Raw genomic sequence first — 24,818 nt, 5'->3', positions numbered from 1 at the left:
GGGGTGTTCCTAGGGATTTTGGATTGTGAGGTTCCCATTGTTTAACCACCAGAAATGGAAACCGACCTCACGCAGTGGCAAAGCGTCCTTTGATGCTGCTAGAGACCGGGGGCTCCTGGAGCCACTAACGGAGAATTGAGGAACTTCAAGACGGACGTCTCCAGGTTGAAGACCTCACTGCGCCACAGGGTGGCTACGTCCTTGGGCGTACGTACGACTCCAGGCCAAGGACACGGAAACGGACGGAGATGGTTAACAAAGGGGAGTACTCGCCGAAGAAGTAATTCTCAGAGCGGCACCAGTGGAAAGCTGGAACACTTGTTCGGTGTTGGTGGCTGGTTGGGTTGGGAGCCGGTTCGCTGGGGAGGAGGTTCCTCAGACCCCTAAGGGATGTTGAGGAAGGGTCTCCTCCCAGGTTGGGTTTCAGCACCAGCTGTTTTAATTTAATTTAATGTAACTTAATTTAGGAGAGCTAAGTAATTAAACATGAGGCCAAAGTACGTAAGAAAGGGCAGTCTTTTATTTGCAAATATGCATACACTCTCGGATGAGGTTCTCTGGTCCTCAGGTGTAGGGGGCCGGGGAAGTCGCGCCGGCGCTCTCGGGTGATGTTCTCCGGTCCACGAATGTGGGGGGCTGAAGAAGTCACGCCGGCTCCTGCTGGCGGCGGACTTTTATGCCTGGGAGCTGGGAAAGCGGTTGGTAGCGGGACTGCCACTAAGGGAGCTTTTCCGAGCGCAGTGCAAAGGAAGCAGCGGGAGAGGTTCCTTACTCCAGCAGCCTGGGTTAAGTCAAGTCCCTGGCGAATAAGTGTTAGCCATGAGAATGGGTCCTCATTGTTAAGGGGGTTTGGGGGGCTTAACAGCTTCTGTATTTTCTGTTCATGAGATTTTACAACTGAGGTTAAATTTTGTAGGGCCTGTACACTCTTAGGAGGATATACTTGTTTACTCTTAGGGAGGGGTACTTGTTGCACGTATACTCTCTTTATTTGGAGGGTTGCGGTGGGATATGAGGACCAAGATGTTGCATATAGTCCACCTTTAACTCCCTGAGCCCACCGGGGGTCCCAGGGATCCAGCCGCTTTCAATATCACCACCGACTCTACCAGCTCCTCTCAAGCAACATCCTTGCCTCAAGTCCCATTATACCGTAATCCACAGAGTCAAACCCTTCCTTTTTACTACTCTACTCCAAACTCTTCATGGTGTGATCGCACACAAGCTCCCAGCAGGACCCAGACAGCCCCCATTGGAGGCCACTTTTGGTGTAACCAAACTCTATCTAAAACTCTTAACCATACCTCCATCACCCAGTCCGTTTGCGTTCCGGTATCTTTAGTGCCTAGCTTAACCCTATATAGCGAAGGAGAATTGTCCGAACTAGCTTCCCAGCTCAGCTCCAGCAATAACATCCAAAAGCGAGCTGTTTTTCTTCCCTTAATTATCGGGGTTTCCCTAGCATCGTCCCTAGTAGCCTCAGGACTTGGAACAGGGGCCCTCACCCACTCGATTCAATCCACACAGACCCTCTCCACTCAGGTCCAGGCAGCCATAGAGGCTTCAGCTGAAAGCTTAGCCTCTTTACAACGTCAAATCACCTCAGTGGCCCAGGTAGCAGCACAAAATAGACGGGCATTAGATCTTCTTACTGCTGAAAGAGGAGGAACATGCCTCTTCCTAGGGGAGGAGTGTTGCTACCACGTAAATGAATCAGGCCTGGTTGACACCAATGTCCAAACATTAAACAAAATCAAAAAGGAGCTTCAACAATTTAACGCCCCCTTAACCCCCGGACCACCAGTATGGCTGCTGCCTGTAGTACAGCAGATGCTTCCATTCCTAATTCCCATACTAATCCTCTGTCTTATGTCTTGCTCCCATTCTAATAAAATTTCTCCGAGCCAGGGTCCAAGAGATCACCCGAGTCACCTTCAACCAAATGCTCCTGCATCCCTACACCCAACTGCCAACCTCAGACCCTAACTACGCCCCTTAACAGCAGGAAGCAGCCAGACAGACCACGGCGCCCTAAATTCTTATAATCAATAAGAGGTTGGACTGTTTGGGTGAGGGAAAAGGGACAAGATGGAGGAAGGTGAACAAGATGGAGCAGTTCCTGTTGTTTCCGGGTTCTTCATCGCAGATTTTCCCACGCCCGGGAAAAGAACCAAGTCAACTGAGCATGCACAGAGTGACATCAAGCCGGGGACACCGAAATTCAAGAAGCCACTCCTACACACACGCCCCAAACTCCTCCCCTTCCAGCTCCCAGGCATAAAAGTTGGCCGCCGGTAAGTGCCGATGTGACTTCTTCGGCCCCCCACATTCGTGGACCGGAGAACATCACCCGAGAGCGCCGGCGTGACTTCCCTGGCCCCCTACACCTGAGGACCAGAGAACCTCGTCCGAGAGTGTATGCATATTTGCAAATAAAAAACTGCCACTTTCTTACGTACTTTGGCCTCATGTTTAATTACTTAGCTCTCCTAAATTAAGTTACATTAAATTAAATGAAACAAAACAGTGGCAACAGTACATTAGGGGCAGGTGCCCTCTGTAGAGTTTCTCCAAGTGCTGGACCCTGACCAGCAGCCTCAGAGTCACCTGCAGCGCTCATTAGCCACATAGCTTTCAGCCCCAACTCCAGACCTTCTGAGTCTGAGGCTGGGGTCTAGGAATCTGCCAAGGATTCTTCTGACAGCTCAGGTTTCAGAACCACTATTCATGAGGGAAAGAAAAATATTAAGGGCTAAGACAGAGCAGCTATGAGATCCAGGAACCTGTTATCACATGGAAAGTCTCCTTTTCCACCAATCTTGCAGAGCAGTTTGGCTTCATTCAAGAAGCCACTCAGTTTCCTTATACCTACCTTCTGGGTTGATGTGAGGAGGAGAAATAATGTACAAATAGTGCCTAATGCTCAACAAAAGGTAGCTATTAATAACATTATTATTAATAATCAAGACCCTCTCACTTTTCACAGGTTGTACATTCCTAACCCCATCATGAAGGAAGTTCATGTGGAACAGAACAACCTTCCTGGTGTTATTATAAGACTGCAACATTGTGTAATGAGATACACTTTCAGGCAATCAAGGTCAGCTGTGACCAATAGAGACCATGATCCTAACAGAAAATGAACCCCACTCAATTAATGGCTTACCATTTTCATTCTCAAAGGCATTTCTTCTTCTTTAACACCACTTATTTTGAATAGCTAGTATATGTAGACTGTACAAACTTCAAAAAGAACAAAGAAAGATACAATGAAAAGTCAGTGTCACTCTTGCTCATCCTTAGAGGTAGCCACTACTAACATTTCTCCAGTATCTTTGCAAACATGAATGTATATATTTTCTTTGTCTCTATGCACAATGAGTAGCATACTTCATACACTATTCTGAACCTGGTTTTTTTTCTTGAAAATAAAAAAGATATTTCATATCAGCACATATAGAGTTCCAACGGCTGTATACTAATCCACTAAATGGATGCACCATGATTTATTTAACTCTCTCCCTATGGATGGATATGTAAACTCTAATCTTTCCATACTAAAAACAATGCTGTACACATGAAATTACACAAACTGGCTTGTCTATCCTTGGAAATCCCTAGATGGGCTTGCTGGGTTAAAGGGGACGTCCATTATTAACACTAATACACTGCGGGTCACTAACGTTGAGAATTCCTGTTCACCAAAGGCATTTTCTTTCTTTCTTTTTTTTTTTTTTTTAATTTTAGAGACAGGATTTCCCTCTGTTACCCAGGCTGGAGTGCAACGACACAATCTCGGTTCACTACAACCTCCACCTCCCAGATTCAACCGATTCTCGCGCCTCAGCCTCTCGAGTAGCTGGGATTACAGGCGCGCATCACCACGCCTGGCTAATTTTTGTATTTTTAGTGGAGACGAGGTTTCACTATGTTGGCCAGGCTGGTCTCAAACTCCTGACTTCAAGTGATCCACCTGCCTCAGTCTCCCAAAGTGCTGTGATTACAGGGGTCAGTCACCGCGCCCGGCCACCGGAGGCATTTTAAATGATCATCCACATTAGAAACGAAACGAAACCACCTGGAAAGGCAAGCAAAAGCCTTCAATGTGTTCCTTTCTCTGCCTTGGTGATCCGAAAGTCGTGCTGCGGCTTATGTACCTAGGCGAAGGTCGCGTGCTAATGGTCCCTTTCTTTTCAATATGCACCCGCGGTGGGACTCATAGAACCTTTATTTTCAACACGTAAGCAGTCACGCTTCCTCGAGCCTAAGGCTTTGTGCTATTCTTAAATGCTTTCCTCCTCCAACGCTGCGGCTCCCTCACGAGCCCGTAACTGCGGCGCGCTGGTGAGGAGCCCCGGCCCTGGGTGCCGTCCGCCACCTGGAGGGACCGGTCCGGGGGAAAGTGCTCGGGAGAAGCCAGGGGCCCCGGCTGCGGTCGCTGGCCCGGGGCTCTGTGCACTCCCCAGTGCCCGGAAACCCCAGGTGGCCCAGCTGGCGGGCCGGGTCTGCCCACGAGGATGCGGGAAGCGCGGGGGACGCGGGCCGCCTGGCCAAGGTGCCCTTGCCAGGAATCCGCGCAGACATAGGCCCTGGGCGCCGGGGGAACCCAGCTAGTCCCACCGCGCGCTGCGCCGCAGGGTCCCCACTGCAGGGGGCCCCAAGACCGCGCGACGCTCGGCAGGGCGCCCACAGCCCTGCGGGCCAGAGAGATGTCACCTCCACGCCCCCGCGGGCCGGGAGCCGCTGGAGCCTAGCAACCCCCTGTCAGCCCCAGCCCTGCCCCAGCCGTTTTACGGCAGCGGGCCCCGCCCCCGTGCGCCACAGAGGGCGGGAAGGAGGTGTGCGGCACGAGCCAGCCAGTCCGCGCCACCATCTCCGGCCCTGCGCCCTGTCATTGGCCGAGAGCCGGGCGGCGCGGCACGGCCGTAAGGCGTGGCGGGGTGTCGTGAGGCGGGCCCCAGAGCTAGCTTGCCGTCGGCCGCCGAGGGGTTGGCCTGGGTGTCATTGGCTCTGGGAAGCGGCAGCAGCGGCGGTGTCCACTCGGGGTCTGGTGTCGGCACAGCCATGGCTGGCGCGCTGGTGCGGAAAGCGGCGGACTATGTCCGAAGCAAGGATTTCCGGGACTACCTCATGAGGTGACGAGCGCCGGAGGCCGGACCCGGCAACCCGGAGGGGCGCCCAGGAGGCTGCGACCCGTGCAGTCCGCGACAAGGGCGGCCGCGAGGACGCGGTGGCCCCGGGCAGCGGGTGGGCCCGGGCCCAGGCGAGAGGGTGCGCTTGTCAGGGGGCCCCTACCTAGATCCCTCCCGGACCCCCACGCCGCGAAGCGGACGGCGTAGAGAGCCGTTGACAGTGGGCGCCTTTCAGGGTGGGGGTGACAGTGGGTGTCCTCTGCCGGCAGGGTGACAGTGGGCGCCCCTCAGGGCGTGAGTGACAGTGTCCTCTCCCGGCACGGTGACAGTGGGCGCCCCTGAAAGCAGGGGTGACATTGGGTGCCCTTCAGGGAGCGGGTGACGGTGGGCGTCCCTCTTGGCCAGGGTGACAACGGGGACGCCTCTCCTGGTAGGAATAACAGTGGACGCCCTTCCCGGCCAGAGTGGCAGTGGGGACCGGGAGGGACGAAAGTGACAGTGGGCGCCCCTCAGGACATGGTGACAATGGGGACGCCTCTCTCGGCAGGGGTGACAGTGGGCGCCCCTCAGGGCAGGGTGACCGTGGAGACGCCTCTCCCGGCAAGGGTGACAGAGGCTGGTTCCTCTAGCATGGTTGGCAGTGGGGGAATGTCCCTCCAGGCCAGGTGCCAGTGGCTCGCTCCTTTGCGCGGGAGTGGTCTCCTGGCCGGTTTCTACCAGATCCTCGGAGTGGGTCGCCGGTCACCTGCATCGGTCCAGGTGTGCTAGAGGCCGCGACCTGGGCGTGGGTTGGGGAGACGCCAGCGGGAGGCGCTGCTGAGAGCGCGGCGCGGCGCTGTTGGAGCGGAGCTTCGGGTGCACCCAGCGCGCTTCTGGGACAACGTAAATAAAATGTGCTGGCCTTGGGTTCGCCTTTCGATTTTCTCATTATAAGGACTTTAAGCTTGGGAGGAAGTACAATTTAAGATGTTTTTATATACGAAATTCTGTCATCCAAAGTAAAGTGATGTGTCTCTAAGGACGTACCTTTTTCTTCTTGTTCTATTTTCTGTTAACTCCTTTCCAATTAGAAACAAGGAGCATTCGCGGTTGGAAAGCCTGAAAATACGCTATAATTTATTTGCACCTCTAATCTTGAGGCGCTTGCTTTTATTTCAAAATATTGAATATAACTTTGAAGCAGTTTTAGGTTATTTAGGAGTATTTTAGTTTTTCAGTGAATGATTTTAAAACCAAGGTAAGTGTACAGCTGCGTTTTATTTTCAGTAGTTAATAGTGTGGTCAAGAGGTAAAGAGATGAAAGCTGAGGAGGAATAAATCCTGTTATAACCATCCAAAAGGTATAGTATGAAGGCAACTTGATTTTAGCAATAAATAAGTTTTAAATCCTGAATTTTATTGCTAATACTTTTTACTTCTACTTTTATAGAGCACTAGGGTAGGGAAAATAATTCAGTGTGCCGTATGGTAAAGTTGTAAACGGAAGCTTCACTTCTGACTTTAAAAAAAAGACATTTCTATGCTTAAATCGAACTATGATTAAGATGGATATTTAGTACTGTGGAGCACAGCAATTTATCAGATTCATGGTAGTAAAAATGTGAACAAAGTAGCAATCTGAGGATATGCTCTTAATCCTTGGACTTAAGTTTCTTTACAGCTTTGAATTTTAGCTTTTTACTAATATCTTGTATAATGAACCTTCCTAATAGTTACAGCTAAAGATAACATTGGATGGTAAAATTAAAAATACAGTTTTGACACCTAGCTATATAAAAATTATGGTGATAATTACCTAACAGTTTTCTTTTCTTTTTTCTTTTTTTTTTTTTTTTGAGACGGAGTTTCACTCTTGATGCCCAGGCTGGAGTGCAGTGGTGCTACTTTGGCTCATCCAAACCACTGCCTCCTGGGTTCAAGTTATTTTCCTGCCTTAGCCCCAAGTAGCTGGGATTACAAGCATGCGCCACCAAGCCCGGCTAATTTTGTATTTTTAGTAGAAACCGGGTTTTTCCATGTTGGTCAGGCTGGTCTCAAACTCTCGACCTCAGGTGATCCGCCCACCTCGGCCTCCCAAAGTGCTGGGGTTAACAGGTGTAAGCCACCATGCCTGGCCCTAACAGTTTTATTACATAGGAAGAATTTGTTAAATATATTTTCAAGGAAGAGAGCTCTGCTTTTCTAAGTGTTATATTTTCTTCTACTAGATGGGTTTCCAAGAGCCAGGCTTTTCAAAAGGATACTTCAGTATATCATCTAACCTTCTTTTCTAAAATTAATTTTATGTAGCTTTAAATTTTTGTACTTTCTCCAGTATTTAATTCAATTATACTTTGACTAAATAAGGAAAAGAAGAGAACTGCATTACTCAGAACAGTGTTGCCTGGTAGAGCACCAGACTAGGATTCAGAAGAATGACTCATAGTCCAGGATCCCCAGCAAGTTGATCCCAGCAGACTTTATTTGCCCATCAAATGGGTTTAATGATAATGCTCTTTTTGGGTTATCAAGAAAATTAAATTGGATAAGGGATGTGAAAATACTAGGAAACTCCAAATCACTCTACATTTTATTATATCCTTCTGTTTTTGTAAGCAAAAACACTTTGTAAAGTTTATATTTATTTAGAAAGTTAAAATCTTGTGTGAGCTATAAAGCTCTATGATCTTGAACTGAAATTATTTTTGAAAGGTGAACACGTGTGTGAAACATTCAGCTGACCTGTTTTCCCTGCCATTCTTGGCAGCAGTGGGAATTCATGCTAGGTCTGCCAAACAGTGATTGAGGGCCAGTTTGAGGTCAGGTATCAAAACTCTGACCAGCTTTTTATTTTAGTGTTTCCTCCCCTAGAAAGAGAAACCTTTCTTCCTAGAACATATCAGAGGGAAGTACTTCCTATTTGTTCTTCCAAGCTTTTTGCTTACAGCCCGGCTTTTCTTTAGCAAAGGAGAATAAAATATAAAGCAGAAAACGTAATTATATCTCTCTTCTAATCAGAAACAAGGTTCTATCCCTTCCTCTTTTTACTTCATCAGTTGCCTGTTGTACATACTTTGCATGCTCCGCATTCTTTTTGTAGCCTTCTGAAGGGGTCTAGAGGTTTTCTCAACTAAAGCTGTTTTAGAATTTTAAAAATTAATTGAATTTTTCAGCATAAATTTAAAATAATATTTTACACAGATTATAAATTTTATTTCAATCATGTTTTATGAATCAAATTGAACATTCTTACTAAACTGAATTTCCAAGTGTATTTATTTATTTAGAGACAGGGTGTTACTCTGTCACCCAGGCTGGAGTGCAATGGCATGATCATAGCTCACTGTAACCACCCACTCCTGGGCTTAAGTGAGCCTCCTGCCTCAGCCTCCCAAGTAGCTAGGGCTACAGGTGTGCACAATCATACCTGGTTAGTTTTTTGTTTTTTGTTTTTTTGTAGAGATGGGACCTTGCTATGTTGACCAGGCTGTTCTTGAACTCCTAGCCTCAAGCAGTCCTCCCATCTTGGCCCAAAGCTCTGGGATTATAGGCATGAACCACTATGCCCAACCCATCCACGTGTATTTTAAATGATGATTTTTTTTTTTTTTTTTTTTTAACTGAAAGAGTTTATGAAACCGGCTCTCACTTAGGACACCTAAGAACCAAAGGCAATGTGTGGACTTTGATTGGGCCTGGTGTGAAAAAACAGCTGGAAAAGGCATTACTGGGATAACAGAACACTTAAATAGGATCTCAGTATTAAATAATATTAAATAATTATTGGAAATTGTTAGTTGTGATAATAGTACTGTTAAACCTAGGTGATGAGTCTGAATGATGGATTTGAAGCCCAACTCTTGCTTTCCAGCTTTGTGAGCTTGGGCAAATTGTTTCGCTTTTGTGCTTTGGTAGCTGTTTAATGACATAGTATATAGCACTTGACAAAAGTAAGTGTTGAATTTATTTTTTATTGTAACTAATATTGCATGTTTAATCCCCAGGATTTCTGGTACTCTCTTTTTGGTACTTTCTTCTATCTATTCTTACTTACCTTGATTAGTATCTTGAACCAAGAACTTCCTGGGTCTCTATTCCAATACCTTTTTCTTAAGAAACGATTCCCTCACCTTTCTTATTGACAGAATAAAGAAAGAGAGCTTTTATTTGCTTTTCCTCTTCTCTCATTCTCCTTCCTGGATTTCTGGTTAAGAAGAATAAATCAGAATAAGCAAAAAAGTTTTGAGGTAGGACATATATTTTAATGATTAACTCAATCAAGGTCTGTGCAGCTTTATTCTAGAGACTGATTCCTCTTCTCAAGTTGTGTATATTACAGTAAAGGTGAATGGATACCCCCCCCCACACACACACATATGTATTTGTATATGTGTGCAGAGGATGTTTTCTTAAGAAGAAACTAGATCATAGAGTGCTTTAAAATCAGTTAATCATTTAGCATGCTTATGAATCTGGTTAGTGGGATGTTTGCATTGAATATTCTCAAGTTAATGAGGTATTCTAAATTAATTTTAACTTCTGAGTCTCCAGGAAAGCTTTCAGAATTTATACTTACTACCCAGGTGAGAAGTTGCAGTAGAGTAAAAGGGAATCTTTCCCAAACTTGTGGAATTTTAGAGTCGGAACGGGCCTTAGAAATTCCAGTGCTTCATTTGCCACATGAGAAGGCTGATATCTGAACCAAACAGATAACTTCAGAACCTCTGGATACCAAACTTATGAAGCTAAAACAGAAATGTCAACTTGGGATTTAAAGGAAAATAATAATGCGTAGAAACGGTTTTGAAAAGAAGGTTTTAGATATTTTTGTGCTCCATGTTTTCCTGCATATGTCTCCCTTTTCTCTGTCAAACTGCTTTTCACACCTGGTCCTTGGACTCTTTGAGCACTTCCCTGCCATATAATTGACTTTCAGAAATTGAATGAAGCTGTAAATGTCGAAGCAAGACTGGCCATAAGAGTCTCTTAATATCTGGATAGTCCAGTCACAAAGGTCTTTACTGTCATTCAGCTGACTTTTGGCTTGCTAAATATAGCTGAATATCACAAATTCTAATTGTTAAAACCCTCCTTCATTTTAATTTGAACTAGAAAACTAGACAAAATTTGGTAAGAATAAATTTCAGCAAACTGTAGAATTATGATCTAGAATATATCAAAATTTTATCCCATTTTACTTTGAATAATGTTAGAAATATACTATGCTAGGCTGTCAGTTGGATCCTTTTAGTACTACATAAGTAAGTTATAAATTACCTAAATTCCTCTCAGTACTTTCAGAGAAAGCTAACATTACCGTAATTTTGGAAAAATTAGAGACTGACCTAAAAGCAGGTCCTCTGCTCCTTTTCAAATCTCCTCCTCGTTCAACCTGCCTGCCTCCATTTCTGCCTCCACCATGTCCATCAGGGTGACCCAGAAGCCCTACAGGATGTTTACCTCTGGCCCCCGGCCCTTCAGCAGTTGCTCCTACATGAGCAGGCCCAGGGCCTGCATCAGCTCTTTGATTGTCTCCCGAGTGGGCAGCAGCAGCAGCTTCCAGGGTGGCCTGGGCGCTGGCATGGGTCTGGCTGGAGGCTGTGGCGGGGCCAGGAGTAGGGGAGGCATCACAGTCGTCACAGTTAACCAGAACCTGCTGAGCCACCTTAAGCTGGAAGTGGACCCCAACATTCAGGCCATGTGCACCCAGAAGAAGGAGCAGATTGAGACCCTCAACAACAACTTTGCCTCCTTCATCGACAAGGTGCAGTTCATGGAGCAGCAGAACAAGATGCTGGGAACCAAGTGGAGCCTCCTGCAGCAGCAGAAGATGGCTCAGAGCAACATGGACAACATGTTCGAGAGTGACTTCAACAGCCTTCTGTGGCAGCTGGACACTCTGGGCCAGGAGAAGCTGGAGGCGGAGCTTGGCAACACGCAGGAGATGGTAGGGAACTTCAAGAACAAGTACAAAAATGAGATCAATAACCGTACAGAGCTGGAGAATGAATTTGTTCTCATCAAGAAGGATGTGGATGACGCTTATGTGAACAACGTAGAGCTGGAGTCTCACCTGGAAGGGCTGACTGATGAGATCAACTTCCTTAGGCAGCTTTGTGAAGAGGAGATCCGGGAGCTGCAGTCCCAGATCTTGGACACATCAGTGGTGCTGTCCTTGGACAACAGCTGCTCCCTGGACGTGGTCAGCATCATTGCTGAGGTCAAGGCCCAGTATGAGGAGACTGCCAACCGGAGCCGGGCCAAGGCTGAGAACATGTACCAGATCAAGTATGAGAAGCTGCAGACGCTGGCCTGGAATCATGGGATGACCTGCGTTGTACAAAGACTGAGATCTCCAAGATGAACCGGAACATCAGCTGGCTCCAGGCTGAGATTGAGGGCCTTAAAGGCCAGAGGGCTTCCCTGGAGGCCACCATCTCAGATGCCAGGCCGCACTGGGAGCTAACCATTAAGGATGCCAATGCCAAGCTTTCTGAGCTGGAGGCTGCCCTACAGCAGACCAAGAAGGACATGGTGTGGCCTCTGCATGAGTACCAGGAGCTGATGAATGTCAAGCTTGCCCTGGACATCGAGATTGTCACCTACAGGAAGCTCTGGAGGGTGAGGAGAGCTGGCTGGAGTCTGGGATGCAGAACATGAGTATCCATATGAAGACCACCAGTGGCTATGCAGATGAGCTGAGCTCGGCCTACAGGAACTTAACAAGCCCTGGCCTCACCTATGGCCTGGGCTCCAGCTTTGGTTCTGGCAGGGGCTGGAGCCAGCTCCTTCAGCTGTACCAGCTCCTTCAGGGCTGTGGCTGTGAAGAAGATCAAGACCCGTGATGGGAAGCTGGTGTTCAAATCCTCTGATGTCCTGCCCAAGTGAAGGGCCACAGCAGCCCCACCCAGTCTACCCACCCTGGGGCTGCCCCAGAGCCTGTTGGAGAGGCTGCTGTGCAGGGCTGCACAGGGAACAGGAGACCCACCTGTTTTAGTCCCTTTTCACACTGCTTATAAAGACATACCCAAGACTTGGAAGAAAAAGAGGTTTAATGGACTTACAGTTCCACAAGGCTGGGGAGTCCTTACAATCCACCACACCCAGTGAAAAATTTTTAAAAATAATTATAACTGGCCGAAGGTCTGGAGTTCGAGACCAGCCTGGCCAACATGGTGAAACCCCATCTCTACTGAAAATATAAAAATTAGCTGGCCGTGGTGGCACATGCCTGTAATCCCAGCTACTTTGGAGGCTGAGGCAGGAGAATTGCTTGAGCCTGGGAGATGGAGATTGCAGTGAGCCAAGATCGTGCCACTGCATTCCAGCATGGCCAACAGAGCGAGACTGTCTCAAAAAAAAAAAAAAATAATAATAATAATTGTTATTTTTGGAAAGAAGGGAAAATAGCATCATACAAAATGCTCATTTAAAACCATAAAAGGCAGAAAAAGAATGGAAGGCAAAAAAAGAACAAAGAACAAGGACAACAAATAGAAAACAGTAACAAATATGGTAAATAGTAATAAAACTATATCAATACTTTGAATATCAGTAGACTAAAAGTACCAATTAAAAGACATATTGTACGAGTGGATCAAAAAATAAGACTGAATATACATTGTCTACAAGAAACCCACTTTAAGTGTAAATACACATCTAGATTAAATAGAGATAGGTGTACCATGTTAACATTAATCAAGAAAAGGCATTGGTAGCTATAGATGGAGCATAGTTCAGAGCAAGGAAAATTACCAGGGATAAAGAGAGACATTACATATGATAATGGGATAAATTCTCCAAAAAGACATATGCAATGGTTAATTTTAGGTGTCAGCTTTCCTGGGTTAACAGATACCCAGCTAGATGGTAAAACATTATTTCTGGGTATGTTTATGCAGGTGTTTCTGGAAGAGATTGGCATTTGAATCAGTAGACTGAGTAAAGATGTGCCCTCACCCATGTAAGTGGGCATCATTCAATCTGTTGAGGGCCCTAGTAACAGAAAGGTAGAGAACAGACAATTTGCTTTCTCCTCTGGAGCTTGGACATCCATTTTCTTCTGCCATCAGACATCAGAACACTAGGTTATTGGGCTTTTGAACTCTAAGATTTACACCAGTGGCCCTTCAGGTTCTCAGGGCCTTTAGCCTCGGACTGAGTTACACCATTGGCTCCCCTAGTTCTCAGGCCTTTGGATTCAGACTGAGTTACAGCGCTGGCTTTACTGATTCTCCAGCTTATGAGACTTATTACTTCTATAACAGCATAAGCCAATTTCCATTAACAATTATACATATATACACATGTACGTGTATATGTATCTATAGCTATACATCTTCTACATCTTCTATTAGTTCTGTCTCTGTGGAGAGCCCTAATACAGGTAACAATCTTTAATGTGTATGCACCATTAGAGCATTAAAACACATGAGGCAAAAACTGATAGAATTGCAAGAAAAAATGATGAATCCACTAATATAATTGGAGATTTCACCCCTCCATCATAAATAGACCCAGCAGGCAGAAAATCAGTACGGACATAATTTAACTCAACAAAACAATGAATCAACAGCTGGATATGATGAACCTCAGTAGACTGCTACATGTAACAGCAGCAGAATACACATTCTTCTCAAGCTCACATGGAACACTCACCAAGATAAATTATATTCTGGAGAATAGAACACATCTTTACCAATTTAAAAGACTAGAAATCATATGGTGTGTGCTTTGGAATTAAACTAGAAGTCACTAACAGAAAGATAGCTAGAAAATCCCCGATACTTGGAGATTAAACAGCACACTTCTAAATAACTCTGGATCAAAGAAGAAATGTCAAGATAAATTTTTTAATATTTTGAAGTAAATAAAAGTGCAAACACAACTTGTCAGAATTTGTGGGATACAGTTAAAGCAGTGATTAGAGAGAAATTATAGCATTGGATGCATATGTTAGAAAACAAGAAGGTTCTAAAATCAATCATCTAAGCCTCCACCTTACAAAACTAAAAAATAAAAAACAACAACAAAAAAAGCAAATTAGAATGAAAATAAGCAGAAGAAAGGAAATACAGTAGCTCTCCACCCACCTTATCCACAGTTTGCTTTCTGCAGTTTCAGTTGCTTGTGGCCAACTAAGGTCTGAAAATACTAAGTGGAAAGTTCCAGGAACAACCAATTCATAAATTGTAAATTTTGTGTCATTCTGAGTAGCGTGATGAAATCTCATGCCATCCCACTTTGTCCTTCTTGAAACATGAACCATTCCTTCGTCCACCATCTGTATGCTGTAGATGCTACCTACTTGTTAGTCACTTAGTCATGCCACCTAGTCACTTAGCCATCTCATTTGTCAAATTGTCGTGGTATTGCAGTGCTTCTGTTCAAGTAACTCTTATTTTATTTAATGATGGCCCCAAAGTACAAGACTAGTGATGTACAAGACTACTTTGAATATGCCAAAGAGAAGCCATAAAGTACATTTGTTAAGTGAATAGGTGAAAGTTAAAGTCTCAGCACGTTATTCTGTGGATATCAACACACAGATTTTGGAGTTTAAATGGACAGGGCAGTAAACCTGAAAACAGCCAACACAGTATTGGAGGAGAAGAACAAAGTTGGAGGACTGACATTACCTAACTTTAAAACTTACTGTAGAGCCCCAGTAATCCAGACAGTGTGGTATGGGCAAAGGAATAGACAGATCAATCAATGGAACAAAATGAAATGCCCAGAAGTAGACCTACATAAACAAAATCAACTAAATTTTGACAAAGGAGCAAAGGCAAAACAATGTAGCAAAGACAGTCTTTTCAACAAATAGTGCTGGAACAACTGGACATGCAATTGCAAAAAAAATAAGAAGAAGAAACGAATGTAGACACAAACCTTATACTATTTACAAAAATTCACTCAAAAAGGATCACAGACCTAAATGTACATCACAAACTATAAAACTCCTAGCAGATAATTTAGGAGAAAATCTAAATTACTTTGGGTTTGATGATCAGTTTTTCTGATACAAGATCAAAGGCATGATCCCAGAAATAATTGATAAGCTGGACTTCGTAAAAATTAAAAAGTTTTGCTCTGTGAAAGATGCTGTCAAGAGAATGAAAAGATAGGAGAAAATATGTGCAGAGGACATAACTGATAAAGGACTTTTCCAAAATATACAAAGAACTTAATGATAAGGCCAGGTGTGGTGGCTCACGCCTGTAATCCCAGCACTTTGGGAGGCCAAGGCAGGCAGGTCACTTGAGGTCAAGGGTTTGAGACCAGCCTAGCCAACATGGTGAAACCTCTACCTAATTCTCTACTAAAATACAGAAATTAGCCAGGTGTGGTGACGGGTGCCTGTAATCCCAGCTACTTGGGAGGCTGAGGCAGGAGAATCACTTGAACCTGGGAGGTGGAGATTGCAGTCAGCCAAGATCATGCCACTGCACTCCATCCTGGGCAACAGAGCAAGACTCCCTCTCAAAACAAGCCAGCAAAAACCACAAAAACAAAACTCAATAATAAGAAAGGAGCTCAATTAAAAATGGGCTGAAGTCCTAAACAGATACCTCACCGTGTTCAGATGGCAAATAAGCATATGAAAATATGCTCTGCCAAAAGATTGGACACCACTGTTCTACATCATATGTCATCAGGGAAATGCAAATTAAAACGAGATACCACTAAATATCTATCAGAAAGGCCAAAAGGCAGAACGCTGACTAAAGCAAATGCTGATGAGGATATGAATCAACAGGAACTCTCATTCATTGCTGGTGGGAATGCAAAATCATACAGCCACTTTGGAAAACAGTTTGGCAGTTTCTTACATACTCCTTGGTACTTACCCCTAGGAGTTGAACACTTATGTCCACACAAAAACCTGCATGTGGATTTTTATAGAGGTTTTATTCATAATTGCCGAAACTTGGAAGCAAACAAGATGTCCTTTGGCAGGTGAATGGCAAAATAAATTGTGGTACATCCAGACAATGGAATATTATTCAGCACTAAAACATGAGCTATGAAACCATGAAAAGACATGAGGGAAACTTCAATACATATTACTGCATGAAAGAAACCAGTCTGAAAAGGCTGCATACTACCTGATTCCAACTACATGACGTTCTGGAAAAGGCAAAATTACAGAGACAGTCGAAAGATCAGTGGTTGTGAGGGTTCAGGTGGAGCACAGAGGACTTTTAGAGAGTGAAACTACTGTAAGACACTGTAATGATGGATGCATGGTATTATATGTTTGTCCGAACCCACAGGATGTACAGCACTAACAGTGAACCCTAATGTAGATATGGACTTTGGGTAACAATCCTGTGTCAATGTAAGTTTCGTGATTATGATAAATACACCATGGCGGCAGATGTAGATAATGGGAGAGTGCGTGCATGTTTTGGGACTGGGTGTATATGGGAGGTACTTGGGTTCAATTTTACTGTGAACCTAAAACTTCTCTGAAAAATAAAGTTTATTTTTTTAAAAAACGGAATACTTAATTTTTAACTGGAATACAGTTTCTCCTCCATGAGAATTGAAAATCATAAGTGAACCCAAGAAAATCTATGAGTTTTGTGTTTGTTTGCTTTTTTACTGAAAATAAAGGCAGCATACCAAATAAAGAGAAAATCAAGAATATTTTCTAAATGGTTTTGCATTACTGTCCCCAAATTGCAGTTTATATGTGGCTTATAAATTTATCTTTTTTTTTGAAACAGGTAATAATACATATTTGGAAGCATTTTTTTTTTTTCTAATTTGGTTCTGCACAAATATGCTTTTCAGATATTTTGATTGAGTCATTGATTCATGCATTCTAGAAAGTCCTGATTTAGAATTGAGGGATGATGAGTTGTAGTGTTTTGTATTTAACAGACATATTTAAACTGACTTTACTCTCAGATTGTTTTACAGTAATTAATGTGATTATATTCATGTAGGACTTTTGAATTGAGCAGGGTATGAAGGCAGAAGGTAATTCTCCCTTATTCTCATACATTTGTAATCTATACTAAGGTCTTCTGTTGTAAAATAGGGTATAATTGAGCTGTTGTATGATTTAAGGAGAGAGTCCTAAAGGAAAAACTAAGTTATGTCCAAGTTGAAACTTTACATTGTAAGTACTACATCCTTTAAAATATTTTTATAAGGAAGAAATGTGCCCTTGGTTATTCATAGTTATCTAAAGGGCCAGTGTTCAGATACTGACAAAGGTATTTTAAGGAGAGCAATGCTGTAGGTGACCGTTCTAGCTAGATTGTGCTGTCTGATCCAGTAAGGTTATCAATCTCTCTGCTATAAAGCATTGTGGTCAGTTTGCACTTGGTGTGAAATATAATTTGGATAATTACATTTGTATATATAATTATATATGAATGATATACATTTCATAATATAACCTATCTGAAGCACACAGTAGGACCCTCTCATCTGCAGTTTCGCCTTCTGTAGTTTCAGTCACTTAAGGCCAGTTGTGGTCCAAGAAAATATTACAATATTTTGAAAGAGAAAGCGACCACATTCTCAAAATTTTTATATCAGTTTATTGTTATAATTGTTCTGTTTTATTGTTAGTAATTGTTGTCAATCTCTTACTCTGCCTAATTTATAAATTAAACATTATCATAGGTATGTATGTATAGGAGAAAGACATAGTATATATAGGGTTCCGTATTATCCATGGTTTCAGGCATCCACTGGAGGTCTTAGAATGCATCCTCTGAGGATAAGGGGGACTACTGTATTATTGGCACCATCAACGATTATTTTCATGTTACATATTATAATCTCTGTGCTCTCTAAAACAAAACAACTAGTAGAATTCTTTGGACTTGCGTGTGTTTATAAAGGATTTTATTTCATTTTTCCCCCTGCTGTACTGCTCAATTTTATTATTTTATTTCAATAACTCCTTCAGTAGCTCAACTTTGAGATTTTGCCCTAAGAGAAGAGCTCAGGTATATCCTGGCAAGAGAAATTGCTATTTCAGAAATAAAAGTAACTCAATATAAGTTTTTGGTGTATTTTTAAGTTTAACATTCTGGAAAACAGCACTGACATTTTTACTATTCATTCATTCATTCAACAGGTATTTTTTAAATTCTAATTTAAATGCCAGGCACTACTTTAAGTAGTCCAGTAGTAACAAAAAATACATTCCTCCAGGGGTTCACATTCTGATGCAATGTGTTAGTAAGAAGAAGGGAAAGTTTCATTGTTAATAGAATTCTGCAGCAGTATGGTTCTCTCCAACTTGGCACTTTTAAGGAAATATTTCCTCGAAAGCTGTGCTGTCCAGTTTGAGAGCCACTAGCCACAGATGGCTACTGAGCACTTGAAATGTGACTAGTTCAAGCTGAGATGTGCTGTAAGTGTAAAATACACACTAGAGTTCAAAGAATTGTATGAAAAAGCATGTAAAAGTTCTAATGAATAGTTTTTATTGGTTACATTTTGAAATTAAAATTTTTTTTGCATACATGTGGATTAAGTAAACTATTAATACAAGTAATTTCTGTGGTTTCTTTTTACTTTTCTACTTTTCTTTTTTTTTCCAGACGAGGTCTTGCTCTGTTGCCCAGGCTGGAATACAGTGGTGTGATCATACCTCACTGCAGACTTGAACTCCTGGGCTCAAACAATCCTCTGGAGGCACAAACCATCCATGCCCAGCTAATTTTTAAAATATATTTGTGTATAGATGGGGTCTCACTATGTTGCCCAGATTAATAGTGAACTCCTGGCCTCAAGCAATCCTCCTGCCTTAGCCTCCCAAAGTGCTGGGATTACAGGCATAAGCCACTGTGCATGGCCTTCTTTTTACTTTTTTTAATGTGGCTTCTAGAAGTTTTAAATTACATATGTGGCTTGTATTTGTGCCTTGCATTATATTTCTACTGGATAGTTCTGCTCTACGGATTGCACTTACTTTCCATAAAATTAAGATCTAATTTCATTAAGTCAAAGTTCTTAGTAGAAATGATATTACTTGATCTTTTAAAAATAATGAAAGAATGTACTGTTAACATTGTAGTCCTGTTACTGAAATTTGAATACAGGTGTGAGGTTGCAGTAACCTAATAAGACCAAAATCATTTGATTTTTTTTTTCCCCATGTCTCTCCTGTCTGAACTTCGGTGACTCTTCACAAAATAGTACGGTAAGAAAATTATTTCCATCCATTTCAGGCTTTTGCAGACTTTCTGCATTAACAGAGTTATGGACAACAGACTTAGTGTCCTTTACTTGTGAGAGCCTCTCTAGTCGCCATGGCTGGCAGGTTGCGAAGGGTGCCTACTGCACCCTGGCCTGTCCTAGGGAGCCTAGACACGAGCTCTGTGAGAGCCATGCTCCTGGGGCTGCTCCCTACTCCTGTTTTTAGAAACAAGCATATAATTACTTCATTGATAACAGTCACAGTGGAGCCTGGCAACGATGAAAGGAAACAGAGAAAGAAAAAGAGAAAGCAGGAAAAGAAAGGTGGGATGATTTTTTCCTGTAGGGTAGAGTTCATTTCCATGGCTTGATTTCACGCAGGAAGTGGTGGTGTGCAATTCTGTTGGAACTTTCTTTTCAGCACAATTAAGAATTATAATGAAGTAAAATGTTTAATCCAACATATGTTAATTTCTTTTTGAATTTTAATAAAGTTCCTTATTTTTCTCAAAATTGCTGAATATCTGACAGAGCATAAATCAATCATATTCTAAAAAAGGGAAGAGAGAACTAGAATCATGTACTAGATAGAAAAGATGCATTATAAACTTTCTAAGGTTAGATATTTTGGCAAACTAGTGTTAAAATTGTCTTTACCTTTTGTATTCTTCTTAATATATTTTCAGTATAGCTCAACATTTACTGTCATAAGTGTATATATAGTTCTTAACTTGCAGAACTCTGTTTCCTATAACCTAACACTCATCACACTTAAACTTTTTATTTTAGTTTTTTATTTTTATTTTTTGAGATGGAGTCTTGCTCTGTTGCCCAGGCTAGAGTGCAGTGGTACGATCTTGGCTGCAACCTCTGCCTCATGGGTTCAAGTGATTCTCCTGTCTCAGCCACCCAAGTAGCTGGGATTACAGGCGTGAGTTACCACACCCAGCTAATTTTTGTATTTTTAGTAGAGATGGGGTTTCACCATATTGGTCAGGCTGGTCTCGAACTCTTGACCTCATGATGCGCCTGCCTCAGCCTTCCAAAGTACTGGGATTACAGGTGTGAGCCACCACGCCCAGCCCACACTTAAACTTTTAATACCGTCACTTAGCCAGGAATCTCCCAGGGCTACTTTAGGTTTAGATTTATTCCATTGTCCATTTCTGCTTTACCCTCACCTATGAAAGAAGACACATTCACAACTGGTGGTAGAGAAACTGGTTTATATGCCCCTCTTAGAATAACTCTTCAGGCTTTGTCACAGCCCTGGGTTCATGCATGATAAAGTAGACAGCAACACCACCATATAGTGCAGAGGAATGGAAAGAGAGTAAATGGAAAAGGAGATGAAAATAGACCAAGTGGAGAAAGGCCTGGTCAAAACAGGAAGAAAAGGAAGATCACTATGGAATAATAGAGAGGTGAAAAATGAAGTGACACCAAATAACAGGACAGGTAGGAAAAGAAGTAGGTAAGGGAGAGATAGATACTCTCCCTTAAAAGAGTCTGGGGAATAAGGAAAAAAGAAAACTGGCCATATCTCATCTAAATATAAGAAATTAAAGGTCATTGTTAATAGAATTCTGCAGGAGTGCACTTCTCTCCAACTTGTCATCTTGTCATTTTTTTTTTTTTTTTGGACAGAGTCTCTGTTGCCCAGGCTGGAGTGCAGTGGTGCAATCTCAGCTCACTGCAACCTCTACCTCCCAGGTTCAAGCAATTCTCTGCCTCAGGCTCCCAAGTAGCTGGGATTACAGGCACCTGCCACAACACCCAGCTAATTTTTGTATTTTTAGTAGACACAGGGTTTTATCATGTTGGCCAGGCTAGTCTTGAACTCCTGACCTCATGATCCACCCGCCTTGGCCTCCCAAAGTGTTGGGATTACAGGTGTGAGCCACTGCACCCAACCCAACTTGTCATTTTCAAAGAAACATTTCCTCTAAAGTCGTGCTGTCCAATTTGCGAGCCACTAGCCACCTCATCTAAATGTAAGAAATTAAGTGAAAGTTGCAATAGTGAGTATCTTAGATAATATCTAGTCTGAACGCAAGAGGACTAATTAGCCAGCCCAGAATCTCAAGATTCTTTAAACCAATTGTGCCTAATTTACAGAGTTTATAACTCACATGTTAAACCCTGAAATACTTATTGTGATGGCTATATGGGAACTTTGACCTTTTATAGTTATTTCAATGACCTTGTGGCTTACAAGTTAAGTAAACATTTTAAAATACTCTATTATGCCAAATCTAATTCTCATTTATTTTTCTTATATTTCCCTTGGTTTACCACTTTTTAGGGAATTTTTGTATTTTAACCCCTCGTCAATAATAGAAGCAAAGTCTAGAAATGTATTTAACAGTCTGAATTTAACCTAAACATTATGATAGGCAGAAGTCAAGCAAAGACTGTTTTTACTCTTTAGTGTTGGGATAACTAAAAGGAGTGTTTAGCCAACAAGATGTGGTTTCTTTCAGATTTGGAAATATTACTTCCAAATTCTAAATTAATGAAACAATTTTTCATTTAATGAACAAAAGCCACAAACCTTGTTTTATTTCAGCCTCTAAAATTGATTGTGGCTGCTGTCAAACACAGACAACTTCACTTTGGTATCCTTGAATGAGTGTAGTTGTAGAATGAAAAACTATTGGTTCATTTCTTTAATATTAATGTAAGTTTTTGCTATTATGTCAAAAGTACTTTCCAATCTTAATTTCTTAGTGTCTGGGGTCCTGGGTATTGATTTCCAAGTTCTTTTAACTTAGAATAGCTCATATGAGCTGAAAAACAATTTATTCTCTTATTAAGCTTCTTTCTTCAGAAAAGTACCCAATTTATGGTCTGCATTTTAAGAATTATTAACAAATATCCTAATGAAAATTTGGGAAAAGGAGTGTGGATAGATTTAAACATAAAAATTATGGAGAATAGTTCTAACAGGGTTTGAATTATAGCAACAATGAATTGTGTAAGAAGTTAATCTTATTTTTAAATTTTCTAAATGGGACAATCAGAGACGACTTGGTTGTAGTATGGAAACCAGTAGGGATCTTGGGAAGCTGCCAAACCCTTTCTAGCTCTGGGCTCACCTGTAAGAACTGCTGATTCCTATGGGAACACTTGGACAATCCAATACCTGAATGTTAACCATCAATTAACCCAGTAAACCTGCAAAATGGAAACGAAGATTTGTTTTCACGGGTTTCACATGGTTATTTAAAGTAAGGAAAATTTCAGCTATTTATAGTTCTGTCTTAACTTTTTCCTCTCTTCATTCTTTTCCTCTCATTTTTTGTAGCACTTCTGGGGCCCGGTAGCCAACTGGGGTCTTCCCATTGCTGCCATCAATGACATGAAAAAGTCTCCAGAGATTATCAGTGGGCGGATGACATTTGGTAAGAATGCAGATTTCGATAATTGGGAGGACTTTCAACATAGTAGAGTGCCTGCTTGCATTTCAAGATTGTAGCACCAGATGTTACAGTCACTATTAGAAAGTCACATACAGAATGTGATGGCATGGAAGAGTGTTACTTCTCCATGTGAGTAAGAAACAAGATTAATTAGAAATATTTATCTAGGAAGTAGTAACATCTTATTTGCCTTTCAGATTTAGCACAACCAACTGAAGAATGTGTCATCTTAATCATTCTAATAGTCACTCTAATGATTTATATTGTGAACTTTTTGGGGGGAAAGTGTTATTAAACTTACTTGAAACCCTGATATTTGAACATAAAACTGTTGTGGAGGGAATAAATAATTATTTCCGATAATGAATGGATTATAAGCAACTCTAGAAGATAAAAGAAAAAGTGGCTGGAATGAATTTCAGCCTACTCTTGCTCTGAAATATGTTCCTTAAATGTTTAAATAATTAACAAAAATGCATAGCAGTACAGTAAAATTTTTTATGAGCTTCCTATTCATACAGGCATTTAAGTAACAACTTTTATCTGTCAAAGGCTTTCGCAGAAGAGGTTCTTTTTTGATCAAGGCAATGGAACTGTTCATCTCTGTGGTCCTATCAACTCTCTCAGTTTCTAAGTTATTGATTATCTTTGCTCTGCTATTTTTGGCAGCCCTCTGTTGCTATTCTTTGGCATTCATGAGATTTGCCTACAAGGTACAGCCTCGGAACTGGCTTCTGTTTGCATGCCACGCAACAAATGAAGTAGCCCAGCTCATCCAGGGAGGGCGGCTTATCAAATACGAGTAAGCAGATTTCAATTTAGCTACTTTCTTTTCAGGAATTTGAGGAATTGGGGTGAATGAAACTAAACTCTCGTCTGAGGGAGTACTTGGGGACTGGAGTGTGTATAGATGTGCTTTAGCAGTTGGGGAAACCACTTAATAAAACATGCAAGTTAACATGAAGTAGGATACAGGCTGAGCATCCCAAATCCAGAAATCTGAAATGCTCCAAAATATGAAACTTTTGGAGTGCCAACATGACACTCAAAAGAAGTGCTCATTGGAGCATTTCAGATTTTGGATTTTCAGTTTAGGGATGCTCAACTGGTATAATCCAGTTATTCCAAAATCTGAAAAAATCTGAAACATGTCTGGGCCTAAGCATTTCAGATGAGGGATACCCAGCCTATATTACTGTTTTTTAAGCTGGAAGTTGAAATAAATATTATGTAAAAATGTCTTTTTAAAGCTATCCAAAGCCCTTGCGATTGGCATTGAAATTTTGTTTCTCATTGAATTTTTCTTTTTGTTTCTTTCCAGGATGACTAAAAAGGCATCTGCATAACAATGGAAAATGAAGAACAAGGTCTTGAAGGGACAGCATTGCCAGCTGCTGCTGAGTCACAGATTTCATTATAAATAGCCTCACTAAGGAAAATACACTGAATGCTATTTTTACTAACCATTCTATTTTTATAGACATAGCTGAGAGTCTCTAAACCAACTCTCTGCTGCCTTACAAGTATTAAATATTTTACTTCTTTCCTTAAAGAGTAGCTCAAAATATGCAATTAATTTAATAATTTCTGATGATGGTTTTTTCTGCAGTAATATGTATATTATCTATTAGAATTTACTTAATGAAAAACTGAAGAGAACAAAATTTGTAACTACCAGCACTTAAGTACTCCTAATTCTTGACATTGTCTTTAATGACCACAAGACAACCAACAGCTGGCCATGTACCTAAAATCTTGTCCCCACTGTTTAAAAATGTTATCTGTGTATTTCCATGCAGTGTGTATATTGAGATGCTGTAACTTAATGGCAATAAATGATTTAAATATTTGTTAAATGAGTATGATTAAATATCTTGCTGCATTCCGTAGGAAACTGCAGAACAGTGTATATGAAAAGACAATTATAGGTGAAAATGGAACTCCTTGAAAACTATGAAGATGGCTGGAGGAAATGCAGAGCTGGAAGGCCAGTGTTTTCTGGAAAGCATCGACAGTCCAGCTACGCAGAATGCGTTCTTTCTCTTATGGGCAAGTGTTATTAATAGAAATGCCCCTCAGTCACTGAGACTCAGGCCAGTCACGTGAGTGTTCTGGG

The 24,818-nt window shown here is 41.9% G+C and overlaps 1 protein-coding gene and 1 pseudogene across 2 annotated transcripts; both read left to right on the top strand.

Annotated features, from left to right (window-relative positions):
* The first annotated feature begins 5,006 nt into the window (after window positions 1-5,006).
* Window positions 5,007-24,558, top strand: MPC1 (mitochondrial pyruvate carrier 1). The gene is made up of 5 exons (XM_050789417.1): window positions 5,007-5,135; window positions 6,689-6,692; window positions 22,588-22,684; window positions 23,372-23,504; window positions 24,024-24,558. Exons 1-5 carry the CDS (start codon window positions 5,065-5,067, stop codon window positions 24,046-24,048), a joined length of 330 nt encoding a protein of 109 aa, XP_050645374.1. The 5' UTR covers window positions 5,007-5,064; the 3' UTR covers window positions 24,049-24,558.
* Window positions 5,948-21,985, top strand: LOC126953766 (keratin, type II cytoskeletal 8-like; annotated as a pseudogene). The gene has a single exon (XR_007725352.1). The product of XR_007725352.1 is annotated as a keratin, type II cytoskeletal 8-like (transcript).
* Window positions 24,559-24,818: the final 260 nt, after the last annotated feature.

This window comes from Macaca thibetana, chromosome 4, assembly GCF_024542745.1.
Source record: "Macaca thibetana thibetana isolate TM-01 chromosome 4, ASM2454274v1, whole genome shotgun sequence".
Lineage (NCBI taxonomy): Eukaryota > Metazoa > Chordata > Mammalia > Primates > Cercopithecidae > Macaca > Macaca thibetana.
This window is presented reverse-complemented; position numbering and strand designations above follow the sequence as displayed.